Source organism: Papio anubis, chromosome 6, assembly GCF_008728515.1.
Source record: "Papio anubis isolate 15944 chromosome 6, Panubis1.0, whole genome shotgun sequence".
Classification (NCBI taxonomy): Eukaryota; Metazoa; Chordata; class Mammalia; order Primates; family Cercopithecidae; genus Papio; species Papio anubis.
Window position 1 is genome coordinate 42749653 of NC_044981.1, and position 17779 is coordinate 42767431.

General features: G+C 45.5%; 1 protein-coding gene across 4 annotated transcripts in view; it reads left to right on the forward strand.

Annotated features, from left to right (window-relative positions):
- Nucleotides 1-14425: 14425 nt before the first annotated feature.
- The window catches only part of SPATS1 (spermatogenesis associated serine rich 1), a 36294-nt gene continuing 32940 nt past the window's right edge, over nucleotides 14426-17779 (forward strand). For 3 of the 4 annotated variants that reach the window (XM_031667111.1, XM_003897674.3, XM_021937342.2), the window contains exons 1-2: nucleotides 14438-14532; nucleotides 14874-15012. In XM_031667111.1, the coding sequence (XP_031522971.1) occupies nucleotides 14874-15012 (139 nt within the window). In that variant the 5' untranslated portion in view covers nucleotides 14438-14532. Of the gene's footprint in view, nucleotides 14533-14873; nucleotides 15013-17779 lie in introns of all 4 variants that reach the window. The other variant, XM_021937341.2, reaches the window with a different exon arrangement.

Below are 17779 nucleotides of genomic sequence, written 5' to 3' on the forward strand. Positions count from 1 at the left end.
AAAGATATTAAAGATATTTAGACAGACCCCTTGCTAAATGCAGGATTTTTGTTTGCAGAATAACGTTATCTTTCAGAAGACATGCTACAAAGTCAGGTGTTGTATGATGTCTGTGGCTGCTGGGAGTCAAATTGGCTCATTTACCAGAGTATCTGACTTCCATCTTTCATTTGAGCTATTAGGGAAGGAGATAGTTGTTCTGTCTTTGGTCTAGAAACCTGTGATAGGAAGCCTTTCCATGAAAAAGTGTTTAATAAATTAGAACAGAGAATTCCATTATGCCTTCTTGAAATGGGCCCTCTGTCTGTTTGTAAGGATGTCTGGAGAATGGAAATGTAAACACAGAATTAAGAATCCTAACATTGATGCAATTTTCATTTGCTATCAATTTACTCCATTGTCTTTGAGATGCTATTAAAAATGCATGCCGGATGTGAGTGAGATAAAACATCAAATTCAAGTTGATTCCAATTTACAATGGCACTCCATTTCTCTGACCCGCCAGCTTCCAGTGGCTTTAAGCCATCTGGGACACAGCCCAGAGCATGGGAGTGAGCAAAAAAGGCCTCTGAGCAGCAAGAAGTGCTGCCATAAAGTCTGAGAAGCTCAATTCAAAGGAGGACCTTTCCCACACTCACTCAGGGCCCTTGGAATCAGTAACTTCCTTTATATTATTAATAGTAGCTACCTTTTATTGGGTACTTACTGTGTACCAGGTAACATGCTTTATATGTAATAACTTATTTAATCCTCACAACAATCCAATGAGGTAAGTTCTAATTCCCATTTTACAGATGAAGAAAGTGAGAGAAGTGAAGTGACTTGCTGGACATCATATAGACAGTAAATGGTAGAGCAGGAATCTGAACCCAGGCAGCCTGGGGCCAGAGTCCGTGCTATTAACCACCATGCTCAATGTTTCCTTCTCTCTTTTAGATATACAACAGCTTTTGCACAGACCACAGATGCTGAGTCTGTCTTGCTGCTGGATGTGGCCATGTGGATACATTTTTGGTCCCTGGACTAGGAGCAGAAGTGAGATGTGCCAGGTCATACAAGCTCTGCCCTTTTGCCTCTCCTTTTTTACAAGTTGGAATCTGGTCTTAGGGTTCAGAGTGCTAAGAAAGGTAACACCCAGGGGTGGCAGAGCAAGAGGTTGGAAAGAGCTTGGGTTCCAACCCCGTGGAGTTACCACGGATGCCTTGGACTATCTATTCCTGCATTATTACATGTGAAAGAAATAAACTCTTCTGTTTAAGATGCTTTAAATCTCTATGATAGCAGCCAAACTCACAAGCCAATGAATTTATTCCAGGGCATGAAAGAAAGGCTACTTTATATTAACAAGTCAAGGAATTATTCAAAGCATTTAGAAATTCAATAACAAACAAGCTTTGAGTCCTAAAAGGGGCAACTTTAATTCTTTGGAAATATCTCTGGAAATTTCCTTAATGATGACAGTAAAAGGAGGTATACTTTATTTGCTGGATATAATAAAGAGAGCATGTGAATTCAATTCAGTTCCACAAATGTTTATGGAATGGCTACTATGCTCTAGCCAAGGCTGATAGAGCCCTTGCCCTCAGGAAGCTCTCAGTCACTGGAGTGTGGGGAACACCGACAGATGAGCATGCAGACATCAACAGTGATCACGGATAGTGGAGCACAGAATCCAGCCCTGGCTTAGGGCATAAGGGAAGGCTCTTTGGAGAGATGGCCAAACAGAGTCCTAAGGCCGAAGACAAGTTGAGTTTTCCTTAAAGAAAGGAGTACATGTGTTTTATGGAAGTTGGAATTGAAAAGCCCATCCAGATCCAGAAGCTTCTCTCTTCCTTGAGAAATGTGACCTATGAAACTAACATCTTGAGTTACCCCCTTTCCTTTTTGTTCCAAGCTCCTTGCACCCATGGGACAGGTTCTGGTGAACTTTTGGGTGGCCAATGTGCTGTCTTGCACTGTAGGTAAGCAGACATTACCTAGGCTATATCACCCAGGATTAGGAAGGTTCCTTAGCTGATAGCATCTCTTCCTTCATCTTTAAGCAGCGATAAAAGCTGAAGGAGCAGCCAGGGGCCTCGGGGAGTTAAAACAGTGCTCACGGAAGTGGGAACTCACTCACCCTTATCCTCAATGACAGGCAGATAGAGGACGGACAAATTATTTAACTCTGGTTGTCAGGTCTGAGGACGATGATGTTACCCTTGCCCAAGCTGGGGACTGTGGGGAATGATCAATCGAAGGTATTAGATGGCACTTGCCAGACGGTGAAATAAAGTCAGTAATTAATTACCTTGGAGCAGTCTCACAGAAATATTGATGTCTGAAAGATACCTGACATTCTCTTTTCCTTAGAGAGTATCCACTCAGAAAGAGAGTCCAGATTCTGGTAATTGGGGTAGAAGATGGTAGAAGGCAGAGGAGAAGCGAGGAAAGATAAAGGTAGAGTAGGATCAGTCATGAGAATTTTCTTTCCCTGAAATGTGGTTTGAGGCTGGCATTCCTGGGGTCTCACCCCAAACTTTTTCCTTACCTCTCTAGTCTCCAGAGTTAAGACCTGGGCCTATTCTGACTCAGCTGTAAGTCAAAGCCAAAATCCAGCAGAATATGGTCATGGACTTTTAGGAAAATTGCCTAAAATTATATTTTAAGGAAAATTGCATTCTTTCACATAAAGAGTGTGTGTATACACATATACGTATGTATATTATGTATATACCCATATATGTGATATGGTTTGGCTGTGTCCCCACCCAAATCTCACCTTGAACTGCAGCTCCCATAATTCCCACATGTGGGAGGGACCTGGTGGGAGATCATGGAGGTGGTTTCTGCCATACTGTTCTCGTGGTAGTGAATAAGTCTCATGAGATCTGATGGTTTTATAAGGGGAAACCGCTTTTGCTTGGCTCTCATTCTCTCTTCTCTGCTACCATGCAAGATGTGCCTTCTGCCTTCTGCCATGATTGTGAAGTCTCCCAGCCATATGGAACTGAGAGTCCATTTTTTTTAGACGGAGTCTCACTCTGTCACCCAGGCTGGAGGGCAGTGGCATGATCTCAGCTCACGGCAACCTCCGCCTCCCAGGTTCAAGTGATTCTCCAGCCTCAGCCTCCCAAGTAGCTGGGACTATAGGCGCCTGCCACCATGCCCAGCTATTTTTTTTTTTTTTGTATTTTTAATAGAGACGGAGTTTCACCGTGTTAGCCAGGATGGCCTCAATCTCCTGACCTTGTGATCTACCTGCCTCGGCCTCCCAAAGTGCTGGGATTATAGGCATGAGCCACCGCACCTGGCTTTCAGGTATGTCTTTATCAGCAGTGTGAAAATGGACTAATATATATGTGTATACACATATACATATACACAGATGTTTTTCACTTGGCTTTCAACAAAGATGTATTTATCACATTTGCTTTTCATGCAAAATGTTGCGACTAGGTGAAAAAAGATAATATAATAGAACAAATAAAATACTGAAAGAAAGAGCTCTTGAATTTTGCTGAAATGAAAATTTAATGATAAATGAGAAGGCCTCTATTTAACATAAATGTAACCCTGAATGTGTTACCGTTGTCCTCTTTGACATAATAGGCAAATGTATTGAGCTGTAACTACTATACACACTATACTAAGTGCTTGAATTTTAATCTAATCTCCCTACAAAAAAAAAAAAGTATGAAATTGCTTCCTGGTGTTCTTAGAAGAGAAATTAAATTTATAACAGCCTTTTGAGCACTGTGCCCTGAGTCCTGCCTCTCCTTCCTTTATTCTCCATGCCCTTACACTATTTCATTTTCTTCATAGCACTTCTTCCTTTTCTTTTTCTTTTTCTTTTTTTTTTTTCCAGACAGGTTCTTAGTCTGTCACCCAGGCTGGAGTGCAGTGGTGTGATCTTGGCTCACTGTAGCCTCCGCCTCCTGGGTTCAAGCGCTTCTTGTACCTCAGCGTCCTGAGCAGGTGGGATTACAGGCGCCTACCACCACACCTGGCTAATTTTTGTATTTTTAGTAGAGATGGGGTTTTGCCATGTTGTCCAGCCTGGTCTTAAACTCCAGGCCTCAAGTGATCCGCCTGCCTCGGCCTCCCAAAGTGTTGGGATTACAGGCATGAACCACTGTGCCTGGTCTCATAGCACTTATTTCTAGCTCTCATTTTTATGTTCATTTCTCTATCATATTAAAACTTGTCATTGAAGAATAACATATGTGCAGAAAAGTGCACAAGTGAACTGCTGGATGCATTTTTTGGGGGTCATGGACTTTCAAAAATGTTATTTGTTCATGTAGTTGTAAAATATACATAACACAGTATTTGCCATTTCAACGATTTTTTGTTGTTGTTGTTTTTGTTTTTGAGACAGTCTCGCTCTGTCACCCAGGCTGGAGTGCAGTGGCGCGATCTCGGCTCACTGCAACCTCCGCCTCATGGGTTCAAGCACTTCTCCCTGCCTAAGCCTCCCGAGTAGCTGGGATTACAGGCATGAGCCACCATGCCTGGCCCCATTTTAACCATTTTAAGTGTACAATTCAGTGGCATTGAGTACGCTCACATTGTTGTGTAGCCAGCCATCACTGCTATCCATCTCCAGAACTTTTTCATCACCTCGACTGAAGCTCTGTACCTATTAGACATGAAGTCCCCATTCCCCTCCCCATGGCCCCTGGCACCCACCATTCTACTTTCTGCCTCCATCAGTCTGACTATTCCAGATACGTTATATGTGGTCATGAGTCACTGGCTGTGACCCTGAGCACCTGACATCATGTGCCTCCTGTTTCTCTTTATTTGGCATAAGTGTATGTTAAACCGTGTGATGATGGTCCCCAGCCAGCTACGGTGCCTTGAAGACTGTGCACAGGCATTTTTCTCTCATTTCCTGTCATCACTGTGAGAAACTGTGATGCAGCTAATGTTTCCATGTCAGACCGCAGTCTCCAGTGTGAGCAGGAGGAGCTGCCAGCTTCACGGTTAACTCCTCTTGCCCGTCACAGTAATAAGTGGATTCCTTCCACTTAAGTGGATTCGGTTAAGAGCCCAGTGGTGCTGTGAACACGATCTCTCAGAGCAAATGGACGCTATGTTTGGAGGATGCTGCTTCTACCAGTGATGATTTCTGAATTTTTCTTCTTCATCTCCTCTGAAAGATTTCTTTCTAAATTGGTAGGTTTTGTACCCAAAACAGCGTCAGTTTGGAAAAAAAAAAGTGTTAAGTATGCAGTTCTGCTTCTTTCCTGCCATTACTCCTTCTCCTAAATCTGTTTTAGCTGAATAATCTCCTAAATCCTGTTTAGCTGAATAAGGAACATCTGGGGCTTTTAAAGGCCTTTTTCATGTGAGAGAAAGGCACATCTGTATTAGAGTATTTCCGGAAAATGAAAGAGCAGAATGGAAATTTCACAAGATTGAAGTGTGGTGGGAGAACATGTCCACTTCTCACTCCAGAACCTGAAAATCATGACAACATTTGGTTTGGAGGAAATGGCCGGTCCCGCAGCTGGGCCTGTCTCCCTCCAAAGCCCCATAATGAACCAGCGAGCAGTCCAGTCGTCATGAACGTGGACCACAAGTTCCTCTTGAGTTGCAGAAGACTGAAGAGGAAGGTGCTTTCCCTCCACTTGCAAAGTAACAAGAACCAACGGCCTCCTGACCTCATGGATGTCTTGGAGGGATGTTGAGGATGGATGAAATTCACAGGACTCAATAATCGTTCTCCACTCCTCACAGCCTCCCTGTGTTAGGACGACACAGCCACGCTCTGTGCCATGTGACTTTGCATTATCTCCCACGTGTGAAGATGGAGTCTGTGTGTTCACCTCACTGATTTTGGGTTTTCCCATGTGACCTGCTTTGGCCAACAGAATATGAGTGAAAGTGACAGTGCAATGATTTCAGACACAGGCCTCAAGAGACGTGATGCGTTTTCACTCACCCCTCGTGTGCTATGCCATTTGACATGAGAAGAACAGGCCTTGGGGAGCTGCTGCTGATCCCTAGGGAATGAGATCAACCCCAGGGAGCGAACCTGGATCTGAGCTGCAGTCTGAAGCCAGGCTCCATTGACCAGGTCTAGCCTGAAGTAGATTGATGTTAGCCGACCTCCAGACTCGTGACTGAGCAAAATAGCTGTTCGTTGTTGTAGGCCACTGAGTTTGAGGTAGTTTGTTATACAACGCTATTTTGGCAATAGCTGAGTAATACAAAGGCCAAAATACAGAAGCCAAGAGTAAAAGGGCAACTGAAGTAGGTGGCTGATGTGTGAGTCAATACGGAAGTGATGGTGGGATCTGAGCAGACAGCATGTGGGGAAGGGCCTGCAGGAACAAGGTGGAGAGGATGGAGGAAAGGAATACTGCACTGCAGCTCCACCAGAGGCTGGATGGAGGGGCAGCCCCCTGCCCCACACACCCCTCCTCTTTGCCTCTACTGAGTACTGGGCCTTACATCTTTGTTCAGTGTTGTCAATATCCAGGAGGCTTCCAGAGAGTAGAAGTTTGACTCCTAACAGGGTCAAGATTTCCAGTTATGGGGTCTACATGGGCTCGTGGTCATGCTATGTCAATGGAACAATAATGGAAAGGTGGGGCACGTGAGATCTAAGGAGAACACTGCTGAATGGGTATTGGCATCACTAGCTGCAAGCTCCCTAACTCTACACAGTCATTAGTAGAGGGAACTAGCCCTCCAAAGCAGAACTTCTGGGCCATGTTGGTGTGAGCAGGCTCTGTAAGGTCCTGTGACCTTGAGGAAGCTACTTAATCTCTCCAAACTCAGGCTAGGAGGTAATGGGGATAATAACAGTACCTATCCCCACAGGATTTTTACAAAGAGTCAATGCAGGGAGCCTCTGACATAATGCCTGGCACAGAGTGAAGCCCACCATGAATTAGCATAAATAGCCATGTCGCCATTTCTCTTCTTTTCTTTTCTTTTGTTTTGAGTTGGGGTCTTGCTATGTTGCCCAAGCTGGCTTTGAGCTCTTGGGCTCAAGTGATCTTCCTGCCTCAGCCTCCTGAGTAGCTGAGCCTACAGATATGTGCTACCATGCACAACTTATGCTGCCATTTTGTAATGAGACAGATATCTGGTGTTCAGTAAGAAATGAATATGTCTTGTTTTCCTGAGCCTAGATATTTCTTAAAAGTAGAAGGCCGAGCGCAGTGGCTCATGGCTGTAATCCCAGCACTTTGGGAGGCCGAGGTGGGTGGATCACCTGAGGTCAGGAGATCAAGACCATCCTGGCCAACATGGTGAAACCCCGTCTCTACTAAAAATACAAAAAAATTAGCTGGATGTGGTCGTGTGTGCCTGTAATCCCAGCTACTCAGGAGGCTGAGGCACAAGAATTGCTTGAACCCAGGAAGTGGAGGTTGCAGTGAGCCGAGATTGCGCCACCGCACTCCAGCCTGGTGACAGAGTGAGGTTCTGTCTCAAAAAAAAAAAAAAAAAAGTCGAAGTCCCCACCAAGTAGACTTTCGCACTAAGTTTGAACTCTCCTTGGCAATACCCCGAGCAGAAATCTGACTTCTACCATTTGTTCCTCAGCCCACATCAGCCAACCTGCTGGCTTTTGTTTTCTTTCCCCTTTCTCTGTTTCTCAGGAAATCTGTCTATTCTTATGCTTGCAGGGGGGAAAAAAGGTGGAGGTGGACCTGAAAGAGCAGATGGCAGAGCTCAGCAGGATGCTATCTCTTGCCACCAGCTTGGGCTGTGGAAATGCTATTTTATAGTTGGCACTTCCACCATAAGCTAGGTGACCCCTCTGCTGCACCTGTGGTTTGTGAAATGGATCATATGACCTTCATCACAACAACAGCTGGGGCTTTTTAAACCAGGAAGATCCTGTCATGCTAACTTGCATTTCTTTTCCTAACCTACCATAGAATCTTGCCCTAGTTCTGTCTTGCACTCTGCTTTTTCAGGGGAGAGTTTCCAAGGCCAATGAGCTCACTACCTAGCCATTTTTGCATTTTTCTTAGAGTTTGTCTGGAGAAGCCCGTCTGTCTCAGGAGGCAGTCTTCCCCATTGTCTTCTAAAAGCTGGCCCTTCTGGAGGGTTTTAGTCTGTCCCTGGTCCTGGTTCAAACCTGAGTGAAGATGCAGGAGGATGTAGCCACCCTCCTCTCAGAGTTCATGATGAGCAGGGTATGAAGATGGTCTAACTTCTTCCCCAAGGACCTTCAGCTCTTTAACAACTTGCAAGAATGAAATTGCTTCTATTGGTTTCTCTCCTCCACCCTGTCCCAAGAGAACAGGCCAACTGCTGTACAGTTCCTCTTGCATCAGATTTGAGTGTTTGTACTTCTTTGTTATAGAAATCAGTCGTAGAAGAAATTGCTCTTCATAACAAAAGCACACAGTTATTGACTTCCTACCATGTGCATGTCATTCTAAGTGACTGACATGTACTTATTCATGAATCCTCTCAACCTTATGAGGGAAGTACTATTATGATCTCCCTTTACAGATGAGGCAACTGAGGCTCACAGGGACTGAGTAACTTACCTAGAGTGGACAGATGGTAAGCAGGAGTGGCAAGATTTGCGCTCGGAAAGTTTGGTTCTGAAGACCGCACTTGTACTTCTGACGTCATAATGCTTATTTTCACAGTATTGGCTGGGTTGAAGACCACAATAACATTTATTTGCTTATTTTTTCTGCAAAAGTAACACATATTCAGCAATGTTCAGCAATTTGGCAGCCTTTTAATAGGCTCCAGAAATAATCTGGCCTTCCATGGGTGAATGTTCTCTTTAGAATATGGATTATTTAATGCCTCTTTGTCTCCAACTTGGAGCCCCAGGTACAAATTCCAGGCACCAGAAAAAGTTCATTCAACTTCCTGTTAGCATGCCAACATCTCTCACTCTCAGCCTGGCCGAAACCAACTTAACCATTTCTTTTGCTACCCCTCTTTCCTCTCCAGCTCACACAGAGACTCGTGTAAAATTAGATCTATTTTTCCAAGACTTGGTGTCCTCAGGCCATAAGTCTTGGGGTTGTCTTTGTCTCCTCTGTTTGGTTGGCTTCTCATATCCATTAAGTTCCTTCTGGCTGGCCCTCTTCCTCAGACAGCAGCCTTCCCACCTCATCAGACTAATCTCCCTAGAGCTCTAGGGTTCTACTAAGAAAGAAATGGCACCCTCCAGATGGATAACTGCAGGGTATAATAAAGGCACTATTCACAGAGGTGCAGGTGGGTTTAGGAAAAGCAACAGGGAATGGGGCAATGCCTCAGGGCTGTAACAGCTGGGAGTCACTGCTATTCCTAGGCCTGCAAGGTCCAGGGAAGGAAGCAGTGAGTAGTCCCCAAAGAGAGCTGTGTGGAGCCCACCCCTGACAGGGGCTGTGGCCCTAAGTGGAGGGACATAGACAACTGAGGCCGACAGGACAGAAGCTGGGACTGAGGGGTAAATACCCTGACTTCACTTTCCTCCCTGCCTTCCTCTAGTGCTGCCATGGGATTTGCGGGGTGAAGTCCACATAGGTCAACCTCCCAGGCACAGAACAAGGTGGGGACTGTGGGAGTGGACCTGGGAGAGATACAAGGATGGACAGCATATGCCACTTTTGCCTCATCATCCCTCTGATGAGAGATCTGCAGTGACTTCCTAGTCCATATTGGGTTAAACTTGATATTGAAGGAATTTCACTGCAACCTCACCTAATTCAGCCTTTTCCTTTCCTGTTCTGTAGAGAATAGGCATTCCACTCACAGAAGCTGGTATCCTTACTCTGCATGTCTGTTTTATATATTACATAGGTTACATACATCCTAAAATCTTAGTCATTGATTTATGTTACTCAGAAATCCAAATCTAAAGGGACTTTTGTGTTTCTGGGGACAAGCGTCCTCTCAGGCCTCTCCCGCACAGTCTGGCAGCCTAGGATGTAACCCTGACAGCCTGGCCAGTACTGAGATGACAAACAGACCTGCTCACTGCTGAGGGCACATATACGAAGGCTCTGGCACAGCGGTGAGAGCTTAGGCTCTGAATCCAAAGAGACTGGATTTAAACTCCAGCTTTGCCAGTTACTGGTGAGACAAGTTACTTCTGCCTTCTGAGTCTGTCTTTCCTCATTTGTAAACAGAGGATGATTTACTAGCACTTTACTGTGGTAGGGATTAAATGAGATAATAAATGTAAAGAGATGGGCATAGCTATCAGGGGAACTCAGTCAGGGAAGGGACTGTGTTTTATTCACCTTTAAATTCCTGTACGTAGCACACTGCCTGGAACATAACAGGGGTCTGGTCATTGTTTCCTGGCCTGAACTGATGGGGAGGCCCTCTGGCTATTTGGGAGCTGGCCATGTTAGTCAATTCTGAGGTAGCAAATTCTCTCCCTCCTCCATCTTTGCCAGGCTTCCTCTACCTACCATTGAAGGTTTCTGAAGGTGGCCGTGCGTCAGTAATCCACTCAACACCTATTTCCTCAGCGCTGTCTTTATACAAGTCTCTATGATGCCCCTTACTTGAAGTCAACAGTAGAGAATCTATCAGCGCATCCTGTTTTCCATACCTGGGTTTATACTGCCCTCTGGTGCATACTTATGGGACAAGCGTGTTACATGAGGGCTTCTGCTGGATGACCTTTCCTTGACATTGGGGAAGACAGTCTCCCCTATAGGGACCATCTGCAGTGCTCTTTCGAGGAGAAGTGGTGTTTAAGACGCCCTCCTCGCCCAGTTTAGCTTGCAGCTCTTGAGGCTTACCAAACTCAGAGGCTTTTTACCAATGTCTCTGACCCTAGGCCATTAAATAATACCATCCTTCTAGGCTCAAGTTTCTTTCTCCAGCAGGCACTTTTTGTCCTGCCAAGACTCAAGAGGAACGGGGTAGAGTTTATCTTTCTCCCTCCACTGTCTGGTTTCCTCTAATCTCTGGGCTCTTAATTCTTATGTCTGTCCCAGCTGCTCTCAGGGGTCTGGGGTTGCGGGAGCCAGGGGAGAACCAGAACCAACCATTCCTATCCAGTGCCCGGCCCCCTGCTTCCACCCCCACCTCACTGTCTACCATTCCTTCCCAGAGCCAAGCTCCCAGTTACTGAAAGCGAAGTGGGGTCCTTCAAGGAGAAGGAGCAAAGGAGAAGAGGAGGGGTTAAAGTTCAACCCACCCTCCTCTGGCCTCACCATGAAACCTGCTAGAAGTATTTGTCTTTCATGATTAAGTCGAATAACATAAATTTGCTGATATGCAACTATGTTTCACCTACATAACCAGAAATTTTATCTAGTTCAGTGAAATACTCCACATGTAAGCCCTGTGTGTGTTTGTAGTGGCCTGGAGTCCCAGGTTTCCTGAGCTCATTCAGACCCATGAGGACCAGGCTTGTGGAACATCAGGATCCTGGACTGTAGAGCTGAAAGGAGGGCCCTAAAGCTGGAGAAAGAGTTGAGTTGACCTTAAGGACCTGGGACCACCGTTCCTCCCCACATCAGGCCTCCATGTTCCTGCGCAGGTTCTGCGGTAACCTCCAGACTGGGCTTGGTTTGGGGTGCTCAGCCAGGGGCTGGCAAGGGAACACTGAGGAAGCCTTCTTCTTGCCCAACTGTGCTCACCCTCCCAGCTCTACGGGCAGGATTTTCTGGGACCTTCAGGATCCTCAGCCTTCTGGGAACACCCAGCATCCGTCCCTCACCTCTGCTGCTGAGCTCTGGTTGTGGTGCTGCTGTGCACAGGAAGCTTCAGGTGCAAATCCTGGGAACACACCGGCTGTGTGGGGGGCCAAGCTGATCAGAGGCAGCTCCGAGGCCCTGAGAACCCCTTAGCTGGCTCTAGTGCCTTGCCAAACCTTGGGTACAGCTGCCAGGGCAGGCCTGGTGCAGCAGGCATCTAAAACTTGCCCAAGGAGTGAGGGCAAGGTGGCCTGGGAGGTTTTAAGCTGCAGAGTAAGGGAAGGTTTATGAGTCACAGTTCACAGGACTCACCAAGGATGAGAAAGTTTCCCTTCTGTGACTCACTCGCCTGCCTAGCAAAATCACCTGACCAACAGATAGATCTTGATATCTTGGAACCTGGTGGTTCAGGTTAGAAACCTTGTCTCTTTCCTCCTAGGAGGATGCAAGCAAGAGAGGGAGGGGCTCAGCTCAGACCATTGTAATCATCCATCCATCCACCCACCCACTCACTCATTTATTCATTCATTAAACAAATGGTTATTGAGCATCTATATGTGCCAGGCACTGTGCTAGTAGCAGTGGATAAAACAGACAAAAATCTCTGCCTTCCTGGTGAGGCAGCATCTTGAGTCAAGCCATTAATACTCACCTAACTATGCTGTTGCCCAGCTAACATTTCTATTACAAAACTATTACCTCTTCTACCATGGGATAAAGAGATAACATGTTTTTTAAACTTTGATAAGGGGAAATGCTCAGGATATGCAGCCATCCCTCTGTATCCCTGGGGGATCGGTTCTAGGACTCCCCTCCCATACCAAAATCTTGAGCATATCAAGGATGTTCAAGTCCCTTTTACAAAATGACATAGTATTTGCATATAACCTATGCACATCCTCCTGTACAGTACTTCAAATCATCCCTAGATTATTTATAATACCGAAAACAACGTAAATGCTATGTAAATTGTTGCTATACTTTGTTGTTTTTATCTGTATTATTTTAAATTTTAATATATTTTTTGAATATTTCCAATCTGTAGTTGGTCATATCTGTGGATCCAAAACCCTCAGATATGGAGGGCCAACTTTTTTTTTTTTTTGAGATGGAGTCTCACTTTCTTGCCCAGGATGGAATATGGAGTGGCATGATCTCAGCTTACTGCAACCTCTGCCTCCTGGGTTCAAGCAGTTCTTCTTCAGCACTCCAAGTAGCTGGAATTACAGGTGCCTGCCACCACACCTGGCTAATTTTGTGTGTGTGTGTGTTTTTAGTAGAGACGTAGTTCATCATGATGGCCAGGCTGGTCTTGAACTCCTGACCTCAAGTGATCCACCCACCTCGGCCTCCCAAAGTGCTGGGATTATGGGATTATAGGCGTGAGCCACAGCCCCTGGCCATCAACTGTAATCTTAAATTTTAAAAGCCCAATACAAGATATATATATATATATATATATATATATATATTTGTGCACAGAAAAAGGGCAGAGAGGAAGCAGCCCCTAAATATCAGCAGGGGTGTAAATCACTAGCGGTATATGACATACATGTGCATAGAAAAAGGGCAAGGAGGAAACAACTCCTAAATATCAGTAGGGGAGATTGTGTTTTCTAGGAGGGCCACAAGCTCCCCTGTCCCCTGTGCTCTTCATACAGTATGACCATGATGGATAGGTGTGATCTAAGTTCCCTCTCCATGCATTTGTGACTGTGGAGGCAATACAACTTCTGCCTGGTCCTCCTGGGATGCTCACAGTGGAAACGGACACTGGTGTTAGAAAGCACATGGAAAGGCCACACATGGGTGAACTGGCGCTAACCCTGCTGACCTCAGCTGACAACCAGCATCAATCACCAGACACATGAGTGAGGAAGCTCCTCTGTGACCTCTGACTGAGACCCTGTGAGAGACCCCAAGCATGAGCAGCCTAGCTTAGCCTAGCCAACCACCAGAATCAGAAATTAAAAATGGATGTTGTTGTTTAAAACAACGGAGTTTGGGGGTGATTTGTTATACAGCAATAGCTATCCAGAAAAAGAGTATTTAACTTCTATGTTGTGAGATCATGGATATTAACAATACTTTTCCATATTTTCCAATATTTCTATAATGACCATTTATTTCTCTTATAATCAGTAATTTAAAAAAGGGAAAATTTGGTCTAAACACGAATTTAGGGACTTAAACTAGACTTGGAGAAAAGCTTTCTATGCAAGATTTATTAAATACTGGAAAGGATGAGGAAGATAAATTTAAGTCAATATGATGGAAAGAGTGGTGGATTTGGAATGAGGAAACTTAGAAATGAATCTGTTTTCTGGGTGACCTTGAGCAAGCCTTTGCTAAAATTTGGTTTTCTATTTTGAAAAATGCAGCTGGCTGCTTAAGGAAGATAACATCCACCAGGGCGCCTGGCCCAGAAAAGACGCTCTGTAAGTGGTAGGTGGATCCTGTCTAATCAATGCCAATTATAACCAGGCATCTGCAAGCTTTGTGGAGGGCGCATCTTTCACTGCTACCAGAGCCTACAGTTCTAATAATGAAAATTGCCTGGAAAAGAACCACAACTCTTAAAAAAAAAAAAAAAAAAAAAAATCCAAAACCACAAAGTGGCTTTTGCAGCGGTCCTTGCCTGTGACGCCGGGGCCATGGCTGGAGCCCCTAGCTCCTCATCTCTCAGAAGCCTCCATCCTGTATCAATGGCAAGAGAGTCCGGGGGTGACAGACAGTGGGGCCGGCAGCCGAGCCAGGCAGGACGCTGCGCGCCGCGTTGCTGGAGCCGGTGTCCCGGCAACCCCGGAACGCGCCTCCGTGGGAGAAGCAGGCGGCCGCAGCGTCCCTTTTGCTCTCGGCTCTCGGTTCCTCGGCCTCGGCGTGGCGTGCGTTCGGCAGGCAGTTTGGCTGCCAGTTGGTTCGTTGGTCCCGGCCGCATGCTCCGTGGAGGCCTCTGAGCACAGACCGGGGCCTCCCCTGGGGAAGGGGGTGGGAAGACTCTGAGGTGGAAAAGAAGGAGCTGGATGGGGGGTGCAGCGAGCCCGGCTCGGGCTGGGGGCGGACTTGCTGGAGCTCCGAGGGCTTCCAAACCACGCATCGCCCAGGTGGAGGGAGGGAGGCTCTGGTTTGGAGGCCAGTCCTGCCCGCCTGACTTTCGGTGGCTTGTGGAATTTGTTTGTTTTGACTGATATCTTTCTTAAGAGGTTCTTTTCTTTGTCTCTGGGTTGCTTCTAATATTTAAAATCAACATGTGCACAGATGAGTCCATCCATGATCACTGGAAACGGTCCACGGGGCTGCTGTCTCCCCTCTATCTCAAGCGCGACCCGCGGCAGAGAGCTGGAGAAGGTTCCAGAAAAAAGGGACTCTGGCATGACCGAGGTGGAGAGGACCTACAGTTGAGTTCTAAGAAATCCAGAGCACTTCCTGGGTGTGGAGTTGGTGGCCACATCCAAGTATACTACATCCGGGGGCGGGGGCAGGTGGAGGGCACCATTTGAAATTTAGAAGGAAGCTGATTTGGGGGCATGTAAAAAGAGCTGCTTGAATAGTAGCTTATGTCTGTGCTAACCCGAGATTTGATTAGGCAGAGAGCACCACCGAAGCAGAGAGTCTCATAAATTACCTCACTGGATCTCCCTTATGAGTAAAGGGAGCCAGAGATTTGACCTTCCCAGTGCTTGGGTTAATAAATGGTGAGCCTGGGATTTGACATGAGCTTGAGATTTGACGTGAGTCTGCCATACTCCCGAGCCTGTATCCTTTCATCTTTGCTCAGCTATTAATAGGTTTGTGTCACTGTTTATTGGATGGGACAGTTTAGGTGGGAATTATGAACACTTTAAAAATTAAATGATGGCTGGTAGCTCCATAATTGGTTAAGGCCAAGGAGGATATTCAGGGACGCGTTTGCCTTTAGAGAACAGTGTCATGGCGCCTGAACAGCCACAGTCGCCCAGAAAAGCTCAGAGCGCGCCTGCGCTCAAGTTGTCATTTACCTGTTATGGGTGAGAGGCCTGAGTGCTGCAAAAAGGGATTGTGAAATGTCCAGACTTTGCTGGATCAGATCTTAGCTTTCTCCCTGGTCTTCTGTATTCTGGGTCTGTGATCTCATTCTCCTTCACAGTGGGGAGAAAGGAGGGAGGTACAACTCATTCCACCCAGCTATTAATATAAGCTGGGACCGCAGAGAAGGAGGAGCTGGAGGAGTTAGAACTATTAATTGTCCAAGTGTGTCTGGAACAGCAAGGAGAAAAGGGTTCTGGGATTCTAAAACTTTAAGCTCCAGACCTTCCTGCAGTTTCCAGTTTGGTTTGGGGTAAAGGAAGAAGCTGCTGTTTTAAGGATGTCCTAGGGAGGATCCATGTTTTTGAGTTAGGGGTACCAGAAGGGCACCAGGTCCCAGACCACATTAATGAAAGACCCATGGTGTCCTTTCCTGCTATGTAGGAGAGTCTATTCAGGAAAACACATCTGAGTTTAGCTTAATATGGAGTCTATGGATTTCAGGAAGGAAGGGGCTCCACAAACCAATTGAAGATACGTGTGTGTGTGTGCGCGCGCATTTTTCCATCAGAGAACCGATTGCTTTCATTACTGCCTATGGGGGAGGGGATATAATAAAAAACGGGTTAAAATTTTCTGTCCTTGATCCTTAGGCCCATTATGAAGCAGATAAGCAGGGGTGGGAAATAGTGTTTGGTTAAATGAATATCGATGTTAAACAAACATGGCTTGATGTATTATTTTTCTCCCTGCCAGACAGAGCTATTGTGACAATCAGCTGAGATGACAAACATATGAAAGTGCTTTGGTTATGTAAGGTGTTATTCCTGCCTTAAAAAAATGGAAATAATTATCCTGAATTCCACAGATGGCAATAAAGAAACAGACTTTCTTCCAAATTCTCTTTTTTCCCTTGAATTCCTTTCTGGTTACAAGAACCTTCTCTTGGCCTTTAATTACATCATTTCTTCTTATTTTGTGGTGTTTTAGAAACTTGTCAGAATTTTCTGGCTTCTGGCTTATTTGACATTTATTGCACTTGAATAACAATTTTCGTGATAAATGGTGAACCTTTCAAGCAGGGTGTATCTCCTTAGCGTGTTTGTTTCTCCCCACAGCCTTCTGAGCTAGATGGGGGAGAGGGAAGCCATTGGGAGCTGGGGGTGGAGAAGTAATTGGCTTGCTTGGAGTAGCTGGATGGTACTCTATGCAGTGGGAGCATCAGTATTAGTATTAGCATCAGTATTAGTATTAGCATCAGTATTAATAAGTGTTCAGACTTGTAATTCCAGCTTCTCTTCCAGCTAATCTTCTTTTACCAGGGGAAGGGCGGGGAGGCATCTTGAGGACATGTTTAACTGTCTCCAGCTCAAATTTGAGGTTGAGTTACTCTTAGGAAGATCCTGTAGTCAGCTTGATCTGGAGAGTGTGCTGTTGGTCAGTTTAGCAAGAGATTGCTCTTCCCATCCTTGTCCATCAGATAAGCGTTCCCCATTATAGTGGCCACAGGCCACTTCCTAGATTGCTGCTGCCACAAAACTTTTTAAGCAAGCAAGGAAGTGTGCTAAAGTTTTAGGTGTGATTTCACTGCTCGCTGCTCAGGGACATGCAGTACATTTAAATTTTGCTCCTAACGCAAACAAACAAAAAACTTGGGAAAGGGCCCTCTCTGATACCATCCATAGAGCCAACCAATTCTTGCTTGGGTGAACTCTCAAGTCCTATAGTGGCAATATACAATTACAATGTTTACATGCTATGAAAGGCAGCCACTGTTAAAACCTATGGGCAAAAATTACCATAAGTAAATCTTACCATAAATACCTCAGAACTCACATGCAAGTATTGACATAGAGGACATCTTTGGCCTTGATTTCATTTCTTCTCCACATAGGTGAATCCATTCTACATCTCTAGACATGCATTTCATGCCTTTTTCATAGATACATTTCTAGAAGTAGAACTATTGAGTCAGATGATATGCACTTCTCATAGGCTTCGGAAGGCACATATGGCCAAATTGCTCTTCAGTCAGATGGGGACATTCCCACCAGCAATGATAGGAATTCCATTCCTCCAAGCTATGCCAACCCTGGGTGTTTGCAAATGGATAACAAATAATGGTATCTGATTTTAAGTTCAGTTCTTCAGTCATTCAG